Source organism: Papaver somniferum, chromosome 9 (assembly GCF_003573695.1).
Source record: "Papaver somniferum cultivar HN1 chromosome 9, ASM357369v1, whole genome shotgun sequence".
In the NCBI taxonomy this organism is placed as follows: Eukaryota; Viridiplantae; Streptophyta; class Magnoliopsida; order Ranunculales; family Papaveraceae; genus Papaver; species Papaver somniferum.
The window spans coordinates 190738874-190766836 of NC_039366.1; the positions used below are offsets into that span (position 1 = coordinate 190738874).

Sequence of the window (27963 nt, forward strand, 5' to 3'; positions counted from 1 at the left end):
TGTTTCTAGACCAGCTTCTAATCCTTCGAAAGGGAATTCGTTAAAATTTGAGCAAACCCCTCTGGAACCAATCCGAGTCAAAGTAAGTTGAATAGAGGCGAGGGAAGCTGCGTAGAGCTTTGATACTCAAGGCCTCACCGCATTACAAGGCGGCGCAGTCACGCATTCAACTCACAGAAACCATCATGAACTTCGAAGTATGCTTAAAGAGTAACCAATATTTTTCGAATGACTTTCCTATTAAGCTCGTTACCCTATCGGTCTCGTTATAGTCAAAATTTTAGGCTTAGGTTCGCGTAGGTTATGTGTTCCTAAGGCGGGCAAGAAGGAAACAGTGATGAAATACGAGTCCTTATCTCGATTTGGCCAGGCCTTGCCCTTTACTAGAAAATTAAATCCGATTTCAGGTTCTCAACATATATGCATACAAAATCATCCAGTAAACCCGCTGACAGGGGATTCACGGGTGTTTAGAATTCTTACCTCCCGTTCCATACGGGGGATGAACCGTTGAAGTCGACTCGGGCTATGTCATATATGAAACCGAGGGGCCGAGGCGATATCGTAATCGCCGTCCTTCTCTGCAAACAGTTTATTTAAAAGTACCCTTCCGTAGGGTTTTAAAAAAAATAATAAATAAAAATGTCCAATGTCCAATGTCCAAAAATAAAAATGTCCAAAAATAAAACTTTACAAAAATAAAAAACTTAACTACAGTTTCTAAAAAAATAAAATAAAAATTATTTACAAAATCTTCTTCTTCACTCCTTTGGGATTTCTCTTTTCTTTACTTTTTGGGTTTCGCCTTTCTTTTCACCACTTCTCTTTTTCTTTAGCTTAGCTCCAAATCTGAAAGCAAACAAAAGTACCAAAACGCGTAAAAAAGAACAAATAAAATAAAACCTAAAAACAAATCCGCGTCGGCGGCGCCAAAAATTGATGTTATTTTTCAATTGAGTTTGTAGTAAGATGATTCGTTTACTCAGATTTGTTGAGAATTTGTTTTAAGACTTAATAAAGAAAATAAGGAAAAATATATATACACAATTTGTCACAAGATGAAGAGACGCTGAGACGCGGGATTCCACTACTTTTCATATTGTTATGGTTCAGTCATTAACTCTAGACAATATAGCTCAAACAAAAGAAGTTGTGACTCTAGTTCTTTGCCAAAAATAGATTTCGTAAAATATTATTTGTAAGTTAAAAGCATGACGCATCTGAAATATTTAGAACTAAGCATGCGGCATCTAACAAAATAACAAATAATTAATAGAAATCATAAAACAATTAAATCTATGCAAAAAGTCAATAAAAGAATTTATTCATTTACCACAATCATGAAAAGTTGCTTCCTCCGTTGTCCCAGTGATGGGGTCTAGCTTCGCATGGTGAAAACACACTCAAAGGAATTTTTCATTGCTCAAAAAGGTGTTTACAAGGAGAAAAGGTATAAAACAGGGCCTTTGTAACAGTTATATGTGTTACTGTTTCTCTAAGACCCACGTCCCTGTGTCGCAAACGCTGTAGCAAATAAGTCTGCCTCTGATGTACGACCCTCGCATGTGAGTCGTTATCACTGTAGAAAAACGACTGTCTTTGGCAGTCTGTTCTTCGTGTTCTACAACAGCAGAAAAATATTCTCTGTAACTCGTCCAATCTCTTCTCTGTAGCTCTGTATTCTCTTCCCCAACTCTCCATCCTCTCTCTATTACTCCACCACACCCTTATATACTCCTTCATGCACCGAAATCAAGCGTCATAACTCCATATATTCTTTCATTACTCGATAGTATTCTTCACTTCCGGTCACGGATTTTCTTCCCTGATTTATCAACCCATGCATTATTCCTTAGCTGTCATGCTACAAACACGTTCCAAAAGTCACTGAAACCCCAGTTTCCACACGCAAACCTCCAATTACAGCACACACTTCCCGAAAATAAACCCGAGAAGATATATCCTCCCCGTTTTTCTCAAATATGATTCTCCAACCCGATTTCTTCGAATTTGATGCAATTAGCTGTCTTGTTTAGCTGCAACAGGCCCAGTTCAACTGATTGTAGCGCTTTAATCTCACTAGAATTCGTCCAAAACCAAAAACACCAATATCGGGTTAATAAAACACGCAACTCCCTGGATTATTCCATCTGACGCTCCAGCCAATTCTAACCCAAAACATTGATCGTACCATGCCTGTTAAGATCAATCAAGTCGAACCATGAAGTTTCAGCCATTGAGTCTACTTCTAGCACGCCCAGAAATCAAGCCCTAATTCTGCCACTTGAGTTCCCGGCAAAACTGATATTTGAATGGGGAAGATGAAGGCCCCTTATCTAGTCCGAGGGTGCGATTAGCAGCTGCCTAGAAATGGGGTGTCCCTTAGTAATTAGGTTACCCCTTATCCAAAGTGAGGGTCCGTATAGCAAATGTTCTCTGGAGGTGTCCCGAGCAACTTTTCGAGCCGAACTTTCCAACAATGTTTATTTCCAAAAAAATACCTACAAACACACAAAAGACCATAATAAGGACAAAAACGAGCACTAACAGTACGAAACATTAAGGACAAATTAGACATATAAATGCGTCTATCACATCCAGAAAGCCCTGTTTGAGTTGATCAAGTAAAAACTTAATTTTAGCAATGTCAGGATTAAGAAGGTGACTTCCTTTATCTTTACAGGGAAGTGTTTTCTCGAAGATCTGAGGAGTAAGTTCTTCAAGAAAATCTATGTTTGACAAGGTTTCAGATTCATAGATTTTTGCAAAGGTTGCAACATGATCTATCTCATCAACTTGGTTATTCTCACTTGGACAATAATCAAGAGTGGCAGTATAAGCATTCCTTTTCCACTGTGTGTCCTTAGTTGGATAGTCTGGAGAGATATGGCCAAAACCTCTACAGTTGTAACATTGAGGAATATTATCATTATCATCCCAGGTATCTTCATGTTTATGTGGATGAATATTCTTCCTTTTTGATACCTGTGTTCCCCTTTTTCGTCGTCTCAACAGTCTCTTGAATCATTGAGTAAGAAGAGACAAGTGATGGTTTATTTCTCCTTCATCGTCGATAAAGAGATCTTCTTGATCATCGATGTTTTCTGAGTATTGAGTCGAAACTTCTTTTATGGCATTGAAACCCATAAATCTCTTTTGTTTGAACAAGATTTCTTGATCAAAGATCTTTAGTTTTCCAACTAAGGAACTCCTAGAGAGAGTTGGGAGACCATTAGCTTCAATGATTGTATTATTTTAGAATCGTATCTAGATGGCAACGATCTGAGAATCTTGCATACTATATCTTTTTCAAAAATAGTCTTTCCTAACAAGAAAGAGGCATTGATTATCTAAGAGAGTTTAATGTGAAACTCCTCAAAAGTGTCGTTGTCATCCATTCGAAGGTTTTCCCACTCGGAGGTGAGGGTTTGAAGTCTAGCTTCTTTCTCATAAGAGTTTCCTTCGAACACGATATGAAGATTATCCCAAGCTTCTTTCGAAGTTTGACATGTAGACATATGATGTTGCAAGTCACGACTTACAACATGAATAATAGCATTCAAACCATCTGAATTCTGTTTTGTCAATGTCTTTTCTTCGCTCGAAAATTCCCCTAAGCGTTTAAACTCAGTTTCTGAATTTTCTCTCTTTGGAAGAGTATAACCATCGACGACTAATAGCCAAGTAATAAAGTCTCGTGATTGAAGAAAAGATCTCATAGCAGATTTCCACCATAGATAGTTTGTTCCGTCAAATCTTGGCGGCACGTTAATTGAAGTCGATTTGTGAGAACTCGAGTTCATTCTTATAGGTTGGATTGCACCAAACACATATTGTTAGATCTTTTCGTGTTTGCATGTTCTGATACCAATTGAAAAGGCGAGGGTATATACCTCAAACCAAAACTTTTCCTACCTATAAGTCCTTTCCCCGAAAGTGATTGTCTATGGATACGAGATCGATACAATACAACAAATCGGTTCACACTTCGTGTGATCGTCTATGGATACAAGATCGATACGACAACAAAGTGTGTTTACTTGATATAAAGGTTAAGACTTAACCAAACACAATAGGATTGCTTATCAAGTAAATAGGATATTAACGTTTGTGTAATTTACTTTAATTATAATAAAACAATTATAATGCGGAAAATAAAAGTAAATGACACAACAAGATTTTGTTAACGGGAAACCGCAAATGCAGAAAAACCCCGGGACCTTGTCCAGAATTGAATACTCCCAGGATTAAGCCGCTACACAAAATACACTTACTTCGTATAGTTGAGACCAAGTACCTAACTCTATAGTATACCTAGTTCCGTCTGTATTCCCACGCCTCCAACTTATAAATAAGTCACGTACTTGGAACAATCCCTTTGGTTCGTATTCCAAACAGTAAAGGAACAAGAAATCTGTTTGGTATCAACTCTCTTCAACCAAGTGATATGAGTCAAACAAAGGCTCTTTCGTTTATCTCAACATAAACTCCTTCATTGGGTCTAGATCTATCTTATGTTCAATCACCCTAAGGTAATCGGTTAATATTAAGCCAACAAAACCTTTAATCCCAAGGAATCGTGTTGATGCCGATCTACTCAATTAATCAATCCAATCTACCACAAGGATAAACCGATTATTAATTGGATCCTCTTTTCCCAAACAAGTATTGTGCACACCAAATATTATAAAACCCAAGTCAGATCTTCAATATCTTTTTTGTCTTCAAATCTTCTTAAATCTTCAATAAACACCTGCACACAATCACTTGAATCTCTTGTGATCAATCACGCACAGAACGGAGTCTGTTAACAATAGATTATCACAAGATCGTCTTTAGAACTAACAACAGTCTAAACATCCTTGTCGAAACTCTGAACTAGTTTGAGTGAATCTTATATCAGAAGAGAAGATTCTCAAGAATAAACAAACTAGGTGCAATCAGATTTCAACCACCGTTAGTCAATCAAATCAATCGAAAACAAAGATAAACCGAAATTATCTAATTTCCCACCAACGGGTCGCGCTAGAGCTTCTCAATCCCAAATAAGACTTTAAAACGAGCGGTCGTAAGAGATTTCACCTAATTAGATTACTCTCCTCTCCGATAGGCGGCTATACCAGTAACAATGACAAAAGAGGAAGTCAAATTGTTACGAAGGATTAGTTTGCTAGAAAGGAAAACTTCGTGTATTTATAGACAAGGAAGTTTGGACACCAAGGAATTTCCAAAACCGAAAATATTCTCAAGATATTCATAAATGCACAGATTCGGTTTTCATAATTCCTGGAAATGCTCTGTCCAAAAATAACAATCGAAATCTCTTGGAAAATATAATTAGTAAATGCACATTACCAATTCCATAATTTCCATACCAAGATAAATTAATAACCTCAATTAAAAGATTCTTAACTTACTTATGTTTTAATTCTGGGATTCTCTTCCATTTAGCTTTTAAGGAATATCTTTGAACAATTATAGAAATAAACATTCAGCGCTTGTTCAAAGTTTGTCGACATCTTTACTTTATAAGTTCTCTTTCACACTTACAACCTTGAAACCGATTTTCCACACTTAAAAACAAGTTTAGAATTGGTTCATCTGACTTTCAAGAACTATGTGATTGATCAAACCAACATTCAATCACAATCATGGGTTCGCGGTTCTACCAAAACAAGTTTCGGTTCTACCTCCATGTGAGTACTACACATAGTCACACTAGCTTACCAAATATATGGTTGACCAGGAACTAGGATCGGTTCCCCACATATATATGGTATCTAACTTATATGTGTTGCACCCCTTCACAGGATCGGTTCCCCTTTCTTCTGTAAATCATACAAGGATCGGTTCCCTATTCCACTGCACCCCTTACTATGATCGGTTCCTCTTCACCCCTTACAAGGATCGGTTCCCCTTTACCCCTTACTAGGATCGGTTCCCTTCATCCCTTACAAGGATCGGTTCCCCTCTTCCATTGGCAGTTACAATCCGATCATACCAAGGTGATTACTTAAGATTGGTTTTACTAATAAAAGTTCTACCAATACAAAAGTCAGGCCTTTGTGAATTAGTTCTACCAAGAACACAACAAGTTGTGAGTGGTTGTACTCTATGACACATATTGGTTGTTCATAAGATATGCAATGAATAACAAAACCAGTAACGCCTGACAATTTCCTTTTCGGTTCACAAAACAAGATTATGAACTTACAAACTTAGAACACATGTAAACATTGTTCCCTAGGATGAAATCCTCACCTTATACCCATACATAATCACAACAACATTCAAATGATTATGGCGATGTCTTATCTACAAAGTTTAATGGTTAAGCAATAAACCTCGTATTGTATTCCTTAATACTATGTCTATCTAGAGTTCAACATGCTTCGCAGTTATGTTTTCAATATGCACGACTTGAAAGATACGTTAGGGAATGAAACAGTTCAAGTCAAATATTACTAACCTCAAGTGGAAGGATGATTGTAGTTGTTGTAGTTCCTCGCTTCTTCGCATCTTCAAGATTTCGCAATACTTGTAATGTCTCATATCCTAATGCTTTCAAGCTAACCTATACGAAGTTTAACTCTAGTACATAATCAAGCGACTCTTAACATGAGTTTTGATTCACTAAAATATGACAACCAAACTTGACACACCAATGCTTGGTGGGTTCAACCGAGCAATGCTCTAACACACACGACTCCCAGTCCGAGTTAACATATAACCCAATTCCACCGACATTCATATTTAGAAATAAAATAATAATAATTTTTTTTATGGTAAGATTCCTCCTTATTCCGATGTGAATTACATTTTCATATAATAGTAGTTACTAATATTTTATGAATTTATGACAAAACTTTCATCACTCAAAATGGATAAAAGAACTACGATTGGAAAATATGCATTTTAAGCTTGACGCAAAGGTGGTGGTGGATGCAGTAAACAAAGAGAATGATTTGATTGATTGGATACCTTACAGCTTTATCTGAGATATTAAATTGCTTTTAAAAGATTTTTACCTGTCGGAAATGCTATTACGTCCCAAAGAGAGAAATAAGATAACTGGGGGTGGATGGTTAATCTAGCATTTGGAGTGACTCTTTTGTCATGTAACTTTTTTTACTCAAATCAACAAATTATCCTTTTGCTTTTAAAATAAAATGATAAAAAATAAATAAATAAAGGTAACTTCTATAATATGAAGAGAAAATCATCTGTAACCTAAGAGCAATTCTTATGGGATGAAGAAATTCAGAGTTTGTTCATTTTGCTCCCATTATGGAATGAACAAACATGAAAAATGGATGTTCAAATCAACAGATCTGTTGATTTGAACATCGAGTCGTCCGGACGCGGAGTCAGAAGGAATGTCGCTGGCGTCAGAAGGAATGTCACTGGAGTCAGAAGGAATGACGCCCCTCACATATTCTCTCTCCAAAACCTGATTATTATTCCCTCCGTCTTAGTTTACTTGATAAAATTGAGTTTTGCACACAGATTAAGGAAAATAGAGAGAGAGGTAATTTTTTTCCAATATTACCCCCAAATTACATTTAAGACACCTATCTAGTTTTTTGGTCGAACATTTAAGAATTCAAAACCCAAAAAAATTGGGTCAAAAACCGCACCTGTCTCGTTAATTTTTTCCCTCCTCTAACTCCCTCCATATACGTGACTATCAGAATTCCATTTGTTCCCTCCTTCGTTCCCTCCTTTTTTTCCTTCTAATTTGAATCCGTTAACCAAAAATTGTACACAAACGATTGAATCAAAATTTGAAATGTGAAATTCATTTTCATTTCCCTCTTTGTTCTCTGTTTCAAATTTTCAAATTGAAAACCGCACCTGCTCATTAATGTTTCACTGTCTTCCCTATAAATTCTCTACTGTATACTCCATTTTCATTTCAACTCTTCCAATTCTCTTTTTATCTCTTCCAACTCCCATTTAACATGAGTGCATCTTCAGAAAACATCAACTCTTACAAATTCATTTTCAAATTCCGATGAAGAAGAGATGATTGCTGGTGATGAAGAGTTAGCATCTGATGGTGAAGGGATTATTGCTAGTGATGAAGATTTATTTTCTGATGGAGAAGAGATGGTTGATAGTGATGGAGAAATGCTTTCTTACCCAATCCTACAAGAAACAAGAGAACTCAAAAATGAAGAACGGGTAGCTGTCTACCAATTTTTATTGAGGAAGAGCGTGAATGGAAAACTAAAAAGGGGTTCCTATAAGATTGCTGCTAGAATTTTCAAGACGTCATATTGGACTGTGCAGCGCATATGGCAGCGAGCAAAAGAAAATCAAGATCCCAATATGCCGATTGATGTATCTTCTAGGAAACCAATAAGAGTCCGCCGCAAACGTATCCAAATTGATCCAGATAAGGTACTAGGAGTTCCATTGCGTAAACGTACTAATATTCGAGTGTTTGCTGCAGCTATGGGATTGTCAAAATCAACATTACATTTGAGGGTCAAAGAAGGAAAGCTCAAGCCACACACAAGTTCTATGAGGCCACGCTTAACTGATGAAGGGAAACAAAAAAGGTTACGTTACTGTATAAAAATGCTTGATACAAGTACTTTTTATTCTCAACCAATGTTTAAGGATATGTTTGATTACGTGCATATCGACGAAAGATGGTTTAACATGACAAGAGTATCACAGAGGTATTATCTACTTCCCGATGAACCAAAGCCTCATGTCAAAGCAAGCATTTCATTCCTAAGATTATGTTTATATCTGCAGTTGCACGTCCTCGATTTGATTCATTTGGGAATGTACTTTTTGATGGAAAAATTGGCATTTGGCCACGGGTACGTCTAGTACCAGCAGTACGAAGCAGTAAAAATAGAAAAGCTGGAACACTTGAAACAAAACCGATTGATCCGGTGGATAGAAAAGTTTCATTGGAGTTTTTAACCCAAAAAGTTCTACCTGCAATCCGTGCTAAATGGCCTACTTCAAATACGAGGACCATTTACATTCAACAAGATAATGCAAAGCCTCATGTTTTGAAAGATGATCCAGTATTTAAGCAAGCGGCAGCAATCGATGGGTTCGACATTCGGCTTAAGACTCAGCCTCCAAATAGTCCAGATTTGAATACTTTGGACCTTGGCTACTTCAATGGGATTCAGGGCATACAACATATAGCGGCTCCTAGTAACATTGATGAGCTAATTGCAGCTGTCACAGATGCTTACAATAGTATGTCAGCGCACACTCTCAATAAGGTTTTTTTGACGCACCAATTGTGCATGGAAGAGGTTCTAAAACGTCGTGGAGATAACAATTATGAACTGACGCACATAGGGAAGGACAGATTAGAGCGTCAAGGTAATCTTCCTTTGTGCATTCAGGTGGATAAAGGTCTTGTTCACGACGTATTGGTGGAACGTAATATGATGCCTGAATTCTGGTCTACTCTTGAACAAAGCGTTGAGGGTTCACAGTGAATGTTGAATTTGATCATCTTTTAAAGTTTCCTGATAGTATTCCATTTAGTTTTATCTTTGTTTCATTTAGTTTCATGATTTGCAGAGATTTCTTTTCTAGCTAAGATTAATGTATTTGTGGGGAAGTTTATTGATCAATGGAAGTGTTTGTTTTTGTTGAAAATCGCAGCAACCATGAAAGTACATTACTGCATTACTCTCACTGGTTTTTTCATCCACATAAATTGGGAAAATGCCCTAATATGGGGTGCAATGTTGGAAATCTGCCCCAACGTCAAAAATAGTTGGAAAAATGCCCCATTTCATTAAAATTGCCATCCAACCCAGTTAAGTCATATGTGTATGACAACCATCACCACCAGAACCACCACTAAACCGCCGCCATCACCACCCGAACCTTAAACCTTGAACCCTAAACTTTGAATCCTGAATTTTGAACCCCAAACCCTGAGTTCTGAAGGATATATTTGGCTTTTTTTTCGCATGTATAAGCTCACACATGTGACTTAACTGGATATCTAACGTAATGGGGCATTTTTCCAACTTTTTAAATGTTGGGACAGATTTCCAACATTACACCCAGTTTTGGGGCATTTTTCCAATTCTCACAAACAAAAACAAGAAGGTTTCCAGTATGATCATTTAGTGGTAAGCTTTTTTCATTTTTAACGGATCCATTACGGTGGAGAAGAAGTATATTCATCTGGTGGTATATATGCAAAGGACTTGGTAGGTCATGCTCTCGTGCTTAAAAAAAGAAGTCATTCTCTTGTCCAATGAGACAAAACAAACAAGTTCATGATCTTAATTCACGAAGTTACAGCACAAAGATTGGAGGACTTGGTAGATCATGATCTAGTACAACAAGATAAAACAAACAGACAAGACAACAAAAAACAACACTTTCCCATTAAAAAACCTGCATGTTCTTAATTCACGAACAACGTAAATCACCAAACAACACTTTCGTTCTGATGCTGTCTCTAGTTCTGTTGCACTACTTTGTAGAATGGGTGAATTTAATTATCTCCTAATAATCTTACCTACACATTTCTTTTTCAGTGTTGTGCGAAGTTTGTTGGTTTTGATTTAGGTTTGCAGTGTCAAGGTGGGGTGATTAAGAGGTGTTTTCATTTTGATGTGTGTGTCTGTAATTCAATGATTCAGTTTTATTCAGTTTGTGGTAAATTAGTTGATGCCAAGAAAGTATTTGATGAATGTACTAAAAGAGATATTTTAACGTGGAACTCATTGGGTATTTAAGAAATGGAGATATTTTAGAAGCACTGGGTGTTTTTGAAAAAATGCCTGAAAGAAATGAGGTTTCTTGGAATAGTTTGATGGGTGGTCTTTTTCGAGCAGGTTATTTAGATGAGGCGCAACGTCTTTTTGATGAAATGACGAAAAGGAATGTTGTTAGCTGGGCTGTGATGATATCTGGGTATTGTCAAAATGGTTATCCAAGAGAAGCTCTGTCCTTGTTTAGGGAGATGCAGTCGTTGGATTCGAAACCAATTTTGCAGTTTTGGTGAGTGTTCTTTCTGCTTGTGCACAGTTAGGAGCTTTTGATCATGGGAGTTGGGTTCATTCCTACATTAAGAAGAACGGGATTCAATACTTTCTGCAGCTTTGATTGATATGTATGCAAAATGTGGTAACATTAGTATGACTATGCAAGTATTTGATCCATCTGAGGAGAAAAATATATCCACTTACACAGCTGCAATATCAGGGTTGGCATATAATGGGTATAATGAAGAATCTATTCGGAATTTTGAAAAAATGAAGAGTGCAAGAATCACACCAGATCATATTCCTATCTAGCAGTATTATGTTCTTGTAGCCACATGGGTTCAGTTGAAAAAGGTTTTCATTACTTCAATTCAATGGTTGAGGTTCATGGGATCAAGCCTAAGCTAGATCATTACACGCGCATGGTTGATCTTCTTGGCCGTGCAGGTTTGTTGGAAGAAGCTGAAAGATTCATAAATACCATCCCAATAACTCCAGATAATGTCATATGGGTTGCACTTCTCAGTGCATGTAGGACTCACAGCAATGCCGAAATGGGACAAAGAGTCGGGAATTACTTAATTGATCTGATCCAGGACATGATGGGCGTTATGTTCTCCTTTCAAACATTTATGCAGTGTCAAGTAAAGGAGACTGTGTAGAAGAAATTCAGAGAACTATGAGAAGGAGAAGAATTAAACGTGTTCCTGGGTGCAGTTCAATTGAGGTTGATGGCATTGTTCATGAATTTGTTGCCGGAGACAGGTCCCATGATAAGACGGGTGAAATTTACTCAAGTGTGGGAGGACATCGTTACAGAGATAAAGAAACTTGGATATGCACCAGAGACAAAGGGGGTTGTGTTTGATGTTGAAGAAGAGGAAAAAGAAACTGTAGTTGGTTATCACAGTGAAAAATCGGTTGTTCCATTTGGGTTTATTAGCAAAGAACCAGGCTCAGTTCTTCGCATCGTGAAGAATATTCGTATTTGTAGTGACTGCCATTCTGCAATTAAACTTGTTTCCAAGGTTTTTAAAAGGAAGAAGGTGGTTAGAGATCGTAGACGCTTTCATCACTTTGAAGATGGATTTTGTTCTTGTAATGATTACTGGTAAGCAATACCTATTTAAAATTGTGCATTGATTACTCTTTTCTTGAAAGCCGAAAAGAAAATTTTCTTTGGAGGGAAACCTATGGAATGGGTCCAGTTAGGTCTTTGGAGGAGATCACACCAAATTGTGGTATAAGAGGAACCACAACCTTCATGGGAAATATGTGCTCTGCTACAGAGTCTCCCGCAATATCAATCATCGAAGTTTAACGTGAAGCAGCATGACTATCAGAAGAAGGTACATCGTATTGACAAGAAATCAAGTCAGGCCGAAAAACTGTAAAGCATATAACTCTAAAGGAAGTATACACTGATTATGTGAAGGCCAGAAACCTTATTCATGATTTAAGTGACTTGCCTTACAAAGTAATCTCTTACATCTGTCAATAACATGTGATTTTTTTTCAACAAATCTTTCAGGCTCTCTATTGAGGCAGATATGGTTGAGTTGCTCCTCTCTTTGCCTTGGATCTGGAATCATAAGAGATGTTCCCTATTAATTGTAAGTGGTCATCTGCCCTCTGTTTCAGATAGACTTACTTTGTTGATTACACCTTAAATTGTAGTTTAGTTTTCACGCCACAGTGGTTCAACTTTTCTTTAATAAATTTGAATAATCTGGTCAATTTTCATGAATGAATATAAGAAGATCAGTATGTGTACATTTGATCTGGTCAGTTTTATTTGGGTTAAGCTCATAAATATCATGTGTACATTTTGATACCTTCTAAATTTAACCTACTAGTAGTGACTTTTTAATGTATAAGGTTTGCCAAATCAATCTGTCTTTAACTAGAAATAGTTATTTCGTACTTGCAAACCTGCTTCTTCTTCTAACACTAGAGGAGGACATTTCCAAGTGAATTTCCTTACGAAGTAATCTCTTACATTTGTTGGTAACTTGTGATTTTTCTGAACAAATCTTTCAGGCTCTCTATTGAGGCAGAGATGGTTGAGTTGCTCCTCGCCTTGCCATGATCTGGAATTATAACAGATGTTCCTCATTAATTGTAAGTAGTGATCTGCCCTCTGTTTCAGCTAGATTTACTTTGTTTAATTTGTATGTTACAAAGGCTTTCTGGACCTTAGTTAATGCAAAGTGTGCAAGCATTTCAAACATAAACACCCCATATCTATGGTTAGAAAGAGAAAAATAAGCACGAATAAGCTAGTGGGAATATCTACAAAGAGGGCTAGTAACACGTTTGTAATCAAACCACTTGTTCACCTGAATCACCTCCTCATGCATCATCTTTGTAGTTGCACAAACCACACACGACATTCTATAAAAGAAGACCAACAACCACTATCACTAGTTTTAGAACCTACATAAGACAGCCTAATTTCACACTTCCTTTCAAACCAAGTGATGAATTACTGATTACTAATTATATTTTTCTAGAAGCTCAAATTTTCTTTAATAAATTCAGTTGGAATATATTGTTAACGCATTAAGATTGTAGCTGGATTTTACCGTCTGATTTGTTTGTCAAAATGCCCTTATGAAATGGTTAAAGAAAATATCCTTGCCCCAACTTAATCAAGTTTAACTTATCCGACCTGTTTTGTTCTTATTTGTATTTCATTCTTTATTTTTGATTTGAATGTTTACTGAATGCTTCAGAGTTCAGACATCCAAATAGAAGCAATAGCAACATAAATAAATGCTTCAACAAAAAATAGCAACATAAATAAACAATTTAAAAAAAAAGATTAAATAAGATAAAAGAATAAATTACATTTTATTTTACAAAATAAATAAATAAGATGAATTGACATTAAAAACTAAATACATTTGATGTTGTTACAAGCAAAGAAAAAGTACAAACATACCCACCTTTTCCAACTAAATGAAAGAATGCAAGATTTCATGAAGGACCACCATAGACACTGTTTGGCAGTAAAGGTTCTGTGAGGAAAGTTCTCGTACTCCACCTTACTATCTGAACTGAGAAATCACTGGAGTTCCATGCAAGTAAAACACCTTGAAACTATTCCGCATTCTGAAGCTTTCATATTGATCATGAACTTCGAAGTTGATAAGAAGATGATTCTTGAACACAAAACCAGGATCATCTCCGAACAGGTGATGTTGTTTGAAGACTTTGAGAAGTTCATTGCTAACCCTGATCAATGTTTTCTAGTTGCTATTTTTTGGCTGCAGATTCTGCATGTCCCGAAATTCTGGGTCGACAAAGTTTCCATTGAACAACTACTTCAGAATGTCGGAACAATACTAGATGTTGATGTTCTTTCATCTCCTCCAAGAGCAAAAATAGAAATGGACCTCAACAAGCCTTTTACCCCAGGTATTCTCATCAACTCTGAAAGACCAACTTGGATTCAACTGGCTTACGAATACCTACCCATGATCTGCTTTCGTTGCGGATTCCTTGGTTACATTGAAGAGAATGTACCAAATTTGTAAGTACTGATCATGCACTGATGGACACACAGTTTCCAAAATTCCCATACCACCGTCTTAACAGTAGAATGAAAGCTCAAAACCCGCAACCCAAAACCCTAAACTTCCTTCCAAATTCACCATCAAACATTCCACCAAGAGCTTCAACATCTACCCCGCAACCATACCCTATCAGTCATGATACTCATCCCACTCTATACCCTACCCTTCCACAAAATCCAATCCAAAACCCATTAGCACACCCTCCACCACCACCACCGCTGACCACCGTTTCAAGACCGATCCCAATTAGACTCGCCCCAGCAATGACCCAGCAAGGACTCAACTGGAACCCAGTCCCCCCAAAACAAAACACTGCTGCTACATTCTCGGCGAATTCCAAGGAACGTACACAGCCTGTCATTATCTCTGACACAGAAGCTTCACCATCAACGATTCCTGTCTCTGCACCAAGTTCCAAGGACTATGTTAGCCGAAAGAATGTCTTTTCTGAAAGCTCTTTGGAAAGGGCCCACGATAGCGGGTCAGTTTACCCAAATCCTCCATCCAGCTCACCCTTTACCCGACCCGCTCAACCTGTCGACCCGGATTCACATCCAACACCACAGCACCAGATACCAGTTACAGACGGAGTTGAACTTGGGCCTGGGTCTGATCGAGCCAACAACACAGCTACAGAAAAAGGCAAAGGAAAAGCAACTGGGCTTAGTGAATTTAAGTTATTTAATGTGATTTTTTTACCTTTAACTCAAAATTGTTAGCTTTTAACACTTGCTTCTGCATTCTTAATTGTCGCGTACAGCCTTAAGCAAACAGAAAGAGATGACATCAAGATGCTTGCCTCAGCGGTATACCTGCAACTTAGTATTATTAGCCAGGCCCTTATCTTTGTGACGCGGTCACGTAGTTGGTCTTTCGTCTAGCGTCCTGGGATTTTGCTTGTGGAAGCTTTCTTGGTTGCTCAGCTGGTGAGGATTCTTCCTTTGTTATATTTGAAATTTGAATGAATGAAGGAAAACAGGGGGGAAAAGAAAGAAAGAAAGTCTCGTTCAAGTCTTTATGTTTTCATGATTTTGCAGATTGCTACGGTAATTGCAGTACATGCGAACTGGGCTTTCGCTGCGATAGAAGGCATCGGATGGGGCTGGGCTGGTGTGATCTGGATGTATAACATTGTCTTCTACTTCCCTCTTGATATTTTGAAGTTCATGATCTGTTACGCTATCAGCGGGAGGGCCTGAGATCTTGTTATTGAGAAAAAGGTATGAATGCAATTGGTCTTGCAGTTTCTTGCTGGTCCGTTCTATTATCTGACGTGATCGGTCTTTCTGTAATTGATGGATTCTCTCTTTTTACAGGTTGCATTCACAAGGCAGAAGGATTTCGGCAAAGAAGCACGAGAGCTCCAATGGGCTACTGCACAGAGGACACTTCACGACCTTCACCCACCGGATACCAAAATGTTCCATGGTTCTGGTAATATGGCTGAGGAAGCCAAAAGAAGAGCTCAAATCACAAGGTATGTTGTCCATAATGACAAACAATACACTTATCTCATAACAAGACATTATCATAGAAAAAATGAACAGTTCAATTTATTTATGTTATTGCAGGTTAAGAGAACTCCATACATTGAAGGGTCACGTAGAATCAGTGGTCAGGAGGAAGGGACTCGACATCGACACAATTCAACAAGCATATACAGTTTGAGCTCCTCCACAACTATTTTCTGAAAAAATCGTAAAATTATAATTTTGTTGTACTTGCCATCTGCTGTAATACACACATTTAAACCCTCTCCATATAGTGTTGTTATCTTTTAGCATGTTAATACGATATATCTGTTGGAGTCTTGCAACAATAGAAGAAACGTCAAATGTATCAAACAATAAATATAAAGAACTGTATCAAACAACTCTACCACGAACAAATTGATGAGGGCAGAATCACAGGTTCAACAAGCTGTCATTAACACATTAGTTCGCGGGTATACTCTAAAGTAATGCTAAACCCCAACGTGCGAAGATGTGTTCAGGATAAGACTGCCCGATATAACTTGTATTAGCACAATACAAGTTACCCACTCTTAAACTCAGCAACGGGGATGGAAGTAAAACGCCGCACGAAAATAAAAGCAAGAAGATGAAGAAAAGTAGACCTAGAGATGGTCGCTGCTTGTGTGTTTTGAAAAGAGATTTTCGAGTTGTATTTATAGGAAAATTAACTTGCAAATCAAGTTAGGTTTAGGTTTTTTCTTATAAAACGAGTTTTGTTTCTTGTAAAACAATTAAACACAAAAAAGGAATTTTTTCCATAAATAAATTATTTATCAAGTTAAAAACTTGCAAAAAATATTTCAAGTAGACACGGACTTGGTGCTTGGTACAGGCGCATGGGCATGGGTCAAAACATGTATTTTTTGCCCCACCCGCTCCACCCACATTGTTTTACAACATATCCATGAGAACATGGTAATATAGTGGAGCACCTCTTCAGTTTTCCACAATGTGGGACTAAAGGTTTCATTTCATTCACTCAAAAATGAGTGAGTATCCTTAGACCCTTAGTTCATGAGATCAAACCACACAAATACCAAAAAATCACTTATTAAATAACTCATTTTCTCCAACAATATCAGACCATCCAACCATATACTGCACGCACAACCTCAATAACTACAAACTTAGGAAGAGCTTATAGATGCTTCTAAAAGTGCATTCTTCTCTATGATTAAAAGTTGTGCAACCTCAGTACTCAAATTGAAGTGCTCAGATAGTTCCCATGTGTGGGAGATTTGCTTAGACTCTTGAGGTCTTTAGGCTCTCTGGTCAAGCAGTTGCCGATAGACCACCAAACTCGAATAACTAAAGCATATACTTGGCAGAATGATGATGTCAAATATGTTGGTGATCTTATTGACGTAAATGACTCACTTCACTCTTTCCATTCAGAAAAAAAGAAAAGAAAAAAAAGGTTCATAGAAACCGGCCTTATAGGCTATGAGAAGTTCCTTGCTAACCCTGATCAATGTTTTCTAGTTGTTTTTTTTTGGCTGCAGATTCTGCATGTCCCGAAATTCTGGGTCGACAAAGTTTCCATTGAACAACTACTTCAGAATGTCGGAACATTACTAGATGTTGATGTTCTTTCATCTCCTCCAAGAGCAAAAAATATAAATGGACCTCAACAAACCTTTTCCTCAGGTATTCTCATCAACTCTGAAAGACCAACTTGGATTCAACTGGCTTACGAATACCTACCCATGATATGCTATCGTTGTGGTTTCCTTGGCCACATTGCCAGAGAATGTGCCAAATTCGTAAGTACTGATCATGCACTGATGGACACACAGTTTCCAAAATTCCCATACCACCGTCTTAACAGTAGAATGAAAGCTCAAAATCCGCAACCCAAAACCCTAAACTTCCTTCCAAATTCACCACCAAACATGCCAACAAGATCTTCAACATCTACCCCGCAACCATACCCTACCACTCATGATACTCATCCCACTCTATACCCTACCCTTCCACAGAATCCAATCCAAAACCCATTAGCACATCCTCCACCACCACCACCACCACCGCTGACCACCGTTTCAAGACCGATCCCAATTAGACTAGCCCCATCAATGACTCAATTGGAGCCCAATCCCCAAAAAACAAAACACTGCTGCTACATTCCCGGCGAAATCCAAGGAACCTACACAGCCTGTCATTATCTCTGACACAGAAGCTTCACCATCAACGATTCCTGTCTCTGCACCAAGTTCCAAGGACTCTGCTAGCGGAAAGAATGTCTTTTCTGAAATCTCCTTGGAGAGGGCCCACGATAGAGGGTCGGTTCACCCAAATTCCACATCCAGATCACCCTTGACCCGACCCGCTCAACCTGTCGACCCGGTTTCACACCCAACACCACAGCACCCGATACCAGTTACAGATGGAGCTGAACTTGGGCCTGGGTCTGATCGAGCCAACAACATATATACAGACAAAGGCAAAGGAAAAGCAACTGATACAGACCCAGCATCATCGCCTTTCCATATCAGAGAACTGCAAAAAGTGCAACCAACTACAACATGTCCCGCATCCATCAAGTTATTCCTTCTCTCCACTTATTTCTCGCTCAATTTCTCTCAATTACTGGTGAATTTTTTGCAGAAAAAGGATGCCACTGTGAACCTACAAATCACAGCTGTGAATGGGAACCCGCATGTTAAGATGACCCACAGTTACATGGAAGAGATAGAACAAACGACTGCATCCCCAGCGACCACTTCTACTGCCCAAAACTCTGCACCAACAACAAATACACCGGTAAAAACATATAAACACAAAGAAAGAAAGCCTAGGAAGAGCTTACCAAAACATCTACTCATCCAACCAACTCCTGAATTTGGAGCTTCACCCCCCACCCCCACCCCCCACCCCAAAAAAAAAAAAAAAAAAAAAAAAAAAAGACCAGGAAGTTCATGTCCCTGGCAAACCTGAATGTGGAATCCAGCCGTCCCTCTCAACCATCTCATGAAGTACCAGTTGTCAGGACAAGGAAACCACGATCTTCAGTCCATATTGGCCACACCACTCAGCCAAATGATGGCATAAATACTCAACACCAATCCCAACAAGAACCAGAGCTCCATACAACCAGTACCACTTCTCAAAGAACCTCGACCACTGCAGCTTGGCATCTATCTCTTGATGATGAGACTGATGGACATGCCAGTTCTACTACTCTGCGAGCTACTGGCCAGAGCCAGAGCTCTCCTCCATTATGAATTACCTGGCCTGGAATTGTCAAGGAGCCCACAATGCCTTGAAAATTCAAAAGTTGTGTGAGTATACACGCAATTTTAGTCCTTCTATTATGTTTTTTGCTGAAACTTTATCATCTGAACACCATATTTCTTTTTTTGCAAACCTCTCCAGGATATGATAATTGTTTTGTTGTGCCTTGTAATGGTCATAAAGGAGGTCTAGGGCGTTTTTAGAACTCAACTGTTAAGATTTCCATTTTTCTTGCTAATCAAAGTATTGTTCATGCTTATGTCGAACCGGTCTCAAACGCTCAACCTTGGTTGTTTACCGGGATCTATGGACCACCTCAACCACAAGCTAGATGGAATTTATGGCAAGAGTTCAACTCAATTATTCCACAACATAAACCATGGATGCTCATGGGAGATTTCAATGAAGTTCTAAACCAATCTGAAAAGATGGGAGGGCGCCCGGTCCACTGCAACCAAGCCCAACAATTTAAAGATGTGATTGACACAAATGGGCTCATCGATCTAGGATTTCAAGGAGACATTTACACTTGGACCAACAAACAAATGGGGAACAACATCATCATGGAAAGATTGGACCGTGGGCTGAGCAACCAATCCTGGCTAACCTTACATCCCAACATGGCAATCAAACATCTAACCAGAATAGCCCCCGATCATGCTCCCCTTTTGCTTCAAGAAAAATTCATCAAACGAGTGCCAACAAAAAACTTTAGAATAGAACACATCTGGTTTGTTCACCCACAAATGAAAGAAGTTGTGATAGAAGCTTGGAATCAATCACTCTCGCCTTCACCCCCAATTGACCTGCTGGAAAAGATGCGGAACACAACAACATTCTTGCAAACTTGGATCAAGGCCACCTTTGGACATCTACCATCAATGATAACCAAGATGGAGCAAGTCATTCAACAAGCCCAACATATGTGTGAAACCTCAACGGGCACAGATCTGGCCGATTGGCTACAAAAAGAAAAGGATTACAGACATACACACCTAATGCTAGTCCACTGCAATGAAATATATTGGAAAAAAAGGTCGAGAATAAAATGGATGCAAGAGGGCGACTCAAACACAACTTTTTTCCACACAAAGACAACAATTCATAGAAGTTTCAATCACATTTCGCAGACTCAAGATGAACAGGGAAGATGGCATACACACCCACAGTCCATACTAAAAGTGATTCAACAATTCTTCGCCAATCAATATGACGCACCAGCAACAACCATTGACCTCTCCATGTTCAATTGTATCTCAAATAGGCTCACTCCCAACCAATGCAGCGGCCTAGTCCAACCAGTCACGGAGGATGATATTGAGAAGGCCGTATTCTCAATTGGAACGAACAAAGCCCCTGGCCGGACGGATTCACTAGTAAGTTCTACACAACTTTATGGCCTTCAATCAGACAACAAGTAATCAGAATGGTTAAAAATTTCTTTGAACACTCACAGATTCAACAACCATTCAACCACACAAACATCACATTAATCCCAAAAAACCAAAACCCAACAAAACCAAACCATTTCAGACCAATTGGGTTGTGCAACGTAGCATACAAAGTCATTGCAAAAATCCTTGTTAACCGATTAAGACCTCTATTAAAATTCATGATTAGTCCATTCCAAAGTGCATTTGTACCAAACAGAGCAATCCACGATAACATTTCCATTGCAACAGAACTGTTTCACACAATCAGAACCACAACACCATCAAAAACACCCAAAATTGCTATGAAACTGGATATTCAGAAGGCTTATGATAGTATCGGTTGGGGCTTCATCCGTATCACACTTGAACAAATGGGCTTTCCTCAGATATTTATCAGCTACATCATGAATTTCATTACATCGGTAACATACTCGATCAACTTCAACGGCTCGGCACAAGGACTCATCCACCCAAACAGAGGTTTACGCCAAGGCGACCCCCTTTCACAATACATCTTTATCATCTGTGCAGAAGTACTATCCACAAACTTGGGTGTGTTGGAACAAAGTGGAGAATTGAAAGGACTAAAGATTGCAAGGAACTCACCACCAATATTGCACCTGATGTATGCTGATGATCTCTTAATCACTTGTGCAGCAGATCCGCAAGCATGTGATACTCTGAACCAACTCCTGATACGGTACTCAGAATATGTTGGACAAGCAATCAATAGAGATAAATCCTCGATCACCCACCACCCCAAACTTCATCCATCTCTGGTACAACAACTCAAACTATGTTTCACCATCAACACCACAATCACCCCACCAACATACCTATGAATCCAATTCAAGAATGGCAGGAATAACTCTACTCTATTTGCACAATTACTCAACAGATTGGAAAGGAAAGCTAAAGGCTGGATAACTAAATGTGTTAATCAAGCGGGACGAGTAATTCTAATAAAGACTGCGTTAACTCCAATTGTGAACCATGTCATGCAAGCACAACAGTTGCCTGCTGCAGTGCATGACAAGATTGATAGAATCACCAGAAACTTTCTCTTGGGACATGATAACCAAACAAAGAAGATGCACCCAATTGGATGAGACACAGTTACAAAACCATTATCGCAGGGGGTCCTTGGAATCAGAAGAAGTAAAGAACATAATCAAGCACTGTTTATGAAACGAGTTTGGCAATTACAACAACCCAAATCATCAGTCTGGTCATCAATCTCCACGCCAAAACACTTCAAACCCAATCAAAATCACCTACCTCTCCCAAAACCTTAATCATCAGCCAGTCCATTGTGGAAAAATTTAGCTAACATATCCATTGTTTTGCAGGGTTTAGTTTTCTCACAGGTTCAAGATGGCAAGAACACAATGATCAATCAAAATTGGATCCCAAACTCAGAACCTTCATCAATTCCAAACCAATACCACAACCTTCCTCCAGATACCCCGGTTAGCTACTTCATTGAACCAACATCCAATACCTGGAACCACAACCTCATCTTCTCACGTTTTCAAATACCCATAGCCCAAAAGATCATCAGCATTCACCTCCCCAAGCAACCAAAGGCGGATCAACTAATCTGGCCATACTCCAAAACTGGCAGTTATACATCAAAAACCGGCTACAACAAATTCACATCCCAAACAACCAATCCCCCGACAAACCAAACCCATAATCAACAAGTTGTGGACTACAACTCCATCTGGAAACTAAATTGTGCACCGAAAATCAGACTTTTCTTGTGGAAGGTCATTCATCAAGGATTACCAATATTCCAAAGACTCCATCGGTTTCACATAACTCCATCACCTACTTTCAACATGCAACAATCAGAAAGAATCGACACAACACCTAATTTTTTAATGCAACAATTCGGCAGAAACATGGAAATTAATATTCAATCATCTAGCAGTCTCGGCAGCGACCACCAACACCCATCAGCAACAACAACTTCATGCAGGAACACATCAGGCACTACTACAACAACGACAACACCAACATAAGCAGCCAAACTACACTTATAGCACATGGCCGACCAACATACACCAAATTCTAGACAAAGCTTACTCAGAACAAGACAGAGTATTATTCGGCTTCACTGCATGGCATATATGGCTAGCAAGAAATGCAAAGGTATAAAAATGGCAACGACAACAACCAGTGCAAACATTCCAAATTATAATGGTGATGTATGAAGAGTATCAAAGAGCACAGAAATACGTAGCACCCTTCATGGCGAATGGACCAACAATCACCAGAGTACAAAGGCAAATAACAACTACTTCAACGATCTACATAGGATGGACTCCACCGAAAATAAATTGGATCAAGGTAAATACAGACGGCACATCCAAAGGTAACCCAGGACCGGCAGGGGCAGGAATCATATGCAGAACTAGTGACTGGAATCTACTCAAGGCAATGGCGGCACCACTCGGGATCACAACATCAATCCAGGCGGAAACATGGGGTTTACTACTAGCGACAAGGATAGAAACTCACAACCAATGGCAGAAAATCTGGTTTGAAGTTGATTCACAAGCACTGCTACATCTAATACAAAAACAGGAACCAACACCATGGTACCTAAACAATATGCTAGCAGAAATCAACTCTCTCATAGGTGAAATTCCGTACTACAAAATCACACATACTTGGAAAGAAGCAAACCAGGCTGCTGATGGACTGGCAAACAAAGCAGTATCCAACCAAACACAGAGCACGACAGCGACAACAACAAACAGCTGGGAATTCACATGCCCATCCTTCATCCAAGACATTGTTTTTAATGATAGGATTGGAACTAATTATCCTAGAAATGTAACCTCAAGTTTCCTCTCTTAAATAAAATTGGTGAACCTTTCAAAAAACAAAAAAACATTACCGCCCCCTAAGAGTAACTGCAGTGGTGCGAGTATAATCAAAGATCAAAGACCAAAAAAAAAGACGATCAAATTTGAGTTTAGTTTGGTGTGTGACGCTACGGGTAGAAGACTAAATTTGGTCGAGCGCACTATACATTCGCCTGGTGTGGGGCGTAAACTATACGTTCGTCCCGATAAGATTCCAAAAAAAAAAAAATGGGGCGGAGGTATAAAGCCCGCCTCATATAAAGTGAACAAAAATAAAGAGTGGGGCGTAGGTATAAACCCCGCCCCACCCAAAAGAAAAAAATATATATATATATATATATATGGGGCGGAGGTATAAAGCACGCCTGGTGTGGGGCGGAGACTTTATGCACGCCTGGTGTGGAGCGTTAACTATACACCCGCCTGGTGATGGGACGTTAACTATACGTTGGCTCGATTATATTTGATTTTGATCTTGATTTTGTACCAAATATAGTCTGGGATTTGGTCTTTGGTCCGGATTTTAATCGATAGTCTGTCCCCTGTGTCCCGTTTTTTTGACTAAATATTTGGTTATACTCGCCCACCGTGGTTGCTCTAAGGTTCATATATCCTCACCGGTCCCCAACTAGGGTTTTAGTGAAGGAAAAAGAACCTCGCTGTCTTGGAATAACAGAGTAGAGGTTTATCATCCATGGAGGTTGCAGCATCATCATCATCAGTTAGGGTTTCTGGTTGTAGTATCCAACCATCGCGTTTAAGCCCTAAGTTTAACTCAAAACTTCATTCTTCTTCTTCCTTTGCTTCCTGTAATCTCACTTCAAATGCTTCATTTGTATCGAGTAAACCCTCTTTCCCTCATAAAATTTGTTGCGTTAGTGCCTCTGTGAAAGATAGCCCTAAATCAGTTGTTCCCAAGGTAATTAATTTCATTTTTTTTTTCTTTTTCATTCTGTCGATAGAGTATGCGATTTTTATCTGGAACATTTGGGGTTTTAAGATGTTATGAGATGAAATTTTTGAAATTGATGGTGTAAAATTAAACATGGGTTTTTGTCAATTTTGGTTTTTTTCGTAGATGGATAGCATGACGATTGATGATTCTGAGTTTGAGCTCTCTAGCTTAACGGCTTTATCACCCTTGGATGGTCGATACTGGAGAAAGGTTAAAGATTTGGCTCCGTTTATGAGCGAATACGGACTTATTCATTTCCGCGTTATAGTGGAGGTACAGTTCGTAAATCAAGTTTTACCCTCCGCATTGTTTTGTACTCTATATGCTTGATTTTTGATACAAGATCACTTATGAAAGTTTCATTTTGATCTTTTGTTCCAATACAGATCAAATGGCTGATAAAGCTTTCACAAATTCCGGAAATAACTGAGGTCCCCAGTTTCAGCAAGGATGCCCTGTCTTTCCTGGAAGGAGTTATTGATGGGTTTGGTGTGAGTGATGCTTTGGAGGTGAAAAAGATTGAGAGAGTTACGAATCATGATGTGAAAGCAGTAGAGTACTTTCTGAAACAAAAATGTCAATCCCATCCGGAGATTGCAAAGGTTTGATTTTATTCTCTCCAGTTTCATGTTTTTGAAGCTTCTTGTTGCTTTCAATTACAGTTGATGTGAAACTTGTGCCGTTTCATCTGTTCCAGGTACTTGAGTTTTTCCATTTTGCTTGTACATCAGAGGATATCAATAATTTGGCTCATGCCTTGATGCTAAAAGGGGCCTTGAATACAGTGATATTACCCGTCATGGATGATTTGATAAGAGCCTTATGTAAGATGGCAAAAGACAATGCTCATATTCCTATGCTTTCTCGCACTCATGGACAGGTATTGGAGATTTTTATGTGAATAGCAAAGTTGTGTAAATTCTATTTTTGTTGTTCAGAGGCTGATATATATGACCCGCCTTGGCTTTCACTTATTGAGCTGTATCATTTCATTCTTTTAATCTTCTCATAGCCAGCTACACCAACTACTCTGGGAAAGGAAATGGCAATTTTTGCTGCTAGATTAAGCATACAAAGACATAATCTATCTAAAGTTGCTTTACTGGGCAAGTTTGCTGGTGCTTCTGGAAATTACAATGCCCATCTTGTTGCATACCCCGAGCTAAGCTGGCCTCGAGTTGCAGAGGAGTTTGTAAAATCTCTAGGATTAAGTTTCAACCCCTATGTGACTCAGGTTTGTTTCTGATCGTATATGTTTCACTTTCGTGGATATACTGTGTTTCATGATTCAAACATTTTCCCACCAATTTGATATCTTTGGTCTACTTGTAAGAATAGAAGATTCTCTTTGAGGGTCATCGTTATGTAAATTGTTTGACATGGTATGTATTGGAGAACGTGGAGCTAATAGTTTTGTAACTCAAATAGCGTGTTTTGTTAATAACATATGCGAATCATTATCTACTCTCTGTCCTGTTTTTACATGTGATAATTGATCGTGTTTTCCTTTCAGATTGAGCCTCATGATTATATGGCAGAACTGTTCAATGCAATGAAACAGTTCAATGTTATATTAATGGACTTTGACAAGGATGTATGGGGCTACGTATCTTTAGGATTCTTTAAGCAGGTAAACACACAAAATGAGAAGGAAGTTAGTGTATATGTTGGCTGCTCACTCTATGTTGCTCAACTAAAAAACTTCTCCTTTTCTGACCTTCCATGCAGATTACAAAGGCTGGTGAGGTTGGATCGTCTACTATGCCTCATAAGGTGAATCCCATAGATTTTGAGAACAGTGAGGGTAATCTTGGGTTGGCCAACGATGGACTATCTCACCTGAGCACAAAGTTGCCTATTTCGCGCTGGCAGGTAATAACCATCATAATGTTCCTCAGATAGTCCATTCGGTTTATTAACTATGGATCTTATACTTCAAAGTGCCTTAAGTAATGGTCATTCAGGGGTTACTAGAGTATTGGACTTTCTGTTTAAGCATGATACAGTTAAACGCAGATTTTGCATATTTATACTGCCGTTGCCTTATATTTTTATATTCTTCATTTCTATGTTTTTTTTTAATCACACCTTACTTTATGTTTGCTCAACAGCGTGACCTTACTGATTCAACTGTTCTGAGGAATATGGGTGTTGGATTAGGGCATTCTCTTCTTGCTTATAGAAGTGCCCTCCAGGGCATTGGAAGGCTTCAAGTAAGTATTTTGTTGTAGGCTTTGTGGGGAATCTTCTCCAACACTTGGAGAAACTACATTGAAGCACAAGCATATATATATCTTCGTCTATGATATAGTAAGTTGTTCACGTTTCTTATTTTTTCTCATTTCTAGGTAAATGAAGCTCGCCTAAGTGAAGATCTAGATCAATGCTGGGAAGTTCTTGCTGAGCCCATACAGACTGTAAGCATCTTAAACTTTTTCTTTCTGTTGGCATTCTAGATAATAATAAGATAAAGGGAACGATACGATAAAATAGATTGTATATCAGATAAAGGGAATGATACTAAATAGATTGTATATCACCAAGATCGATAATCCTGTATAGTAATATACATCAAATGCTTGCATTTTTCTCTACACATTCACCATTTTCTGAAACTCCATGGATTTGTATTTTCCCTTATCAGGTGATGCGAAGATATGGTGTTCCCGAACCATACGAGAAGCTGAAGGAACTAACCAGAGGGAAAGGAATTTCTAAAGATAGCATCAGAGAATTCATTTTAGGTTTAGAGATCCCTGTGGACGCAAAAGCTAATCTTTTGGAACTTACACCCCACACCTACATTGGCGAAGCAACCAATTTAGCTAACGATGTTGATAAGTTTGTTGATCTAGTGAATGGTGTTCATGCCTTGTAGGAACCCATGACCCATCCAATTTGTTGTATTTCCAGAAATTCCGCAATTCAACCTCATTTTAAACAAGCATAAGCAGCTGATTAATCCCTTACATGCTCCTGTATTCTATGATTTTTGAAATGAGTTTTTACTTTTGATACAGTTTGCTCTAATTTTGAAACTTTGAAATGTATAAAAAACATGAGAGATGAGTAAGATCTGATACTGTTTGATTCAACTTATTCTTGTTTTACCTTATAGGCCAAGCACTATGGTTGATGATTTCCAGCCACTATGGTCGCTTTGCTACAAAGCTACTTCATTTTGGACGGAAACTACTATTTGCACCTTCCCATAGTGAGATACACCTTCGTTCTAATCTGCTCGAGTGTTTGCTAATTTTGCCAGCTGAAATATACAGGGAATGGATTAGCTCAAACTGGGCAAAAGAAGAGAAGGGTGTTTTAGGGATTTAAAAAATGGCTCCAACTAGGAAATTAAAATTAGTTTCATCGGTGAAAACAAAACAAA

General features: G+C 38.6%; 3 protein-coding genes and 1 pseudogene across 3 annotated transcripts; all 4 read left to right on the forward strand.

Annotated features, from left to right (window-relative positions):
- The first annotated feature begins 8025 nt into the window (after positions 1-8025).
- Positions 8026-9476, forward strand: LOC113313014. Its single transcript, XM_026561741.1, has 2 exons — positions 8026-8596; positions 8767-9476. The coding sequence occupies exons 1-2, from the start codon at positions 8026-8028 to the stop codon at positions 9474-9476; spliced, it is 1281 nt and encodes a 426-aa protein (XP_026417526.1).
- Positions 9477-10158: 682 nt separating this feature from the next.
- On the forward strand, positions 10159-16373 carry LOC113309234 (annotated as a pseudogene).
- LOC113313015 (proline-rich receptor-like protein kinase PERK10) lies at positions 14593-15285 on the forward strand. Its single transcript, XM_026561742.1, has one exon. It carries the CDS (start codon positions 14593-14595, stop codon positions 15283-15285), a length of 693 nt encoding a protein of 230 aa, XP_026417527.1.
- Positions 16374-24238: 7865 nt separating the features above from the next.
- Positions 24239-27670, forward strand: LOC113310128 (adenylosuccinate lyase-like). Its single transcript, XM_026558712.1, has 10 exons — positions 24239-24539; positions 24699-24848; positions 24962-25177; positions 25273-25455; positions 25588-25809; positions 26089-26205; positions 26304-26447; positions 26687-26788; positions 26924-26992; positions 27220-27670. Exons 1-10 carry the CDS (start codon positions 24315-24317, stop codon positions 27451-27453), a joined length of 1662 nt encoding a protein of 553 aa, XP_026414497.1. The 5' UTR covers positions 24239-24314; the 3' UTR covers positions 27454-27670.
- Positions 27671-27963: the final 293 nt, after the last annotated feature.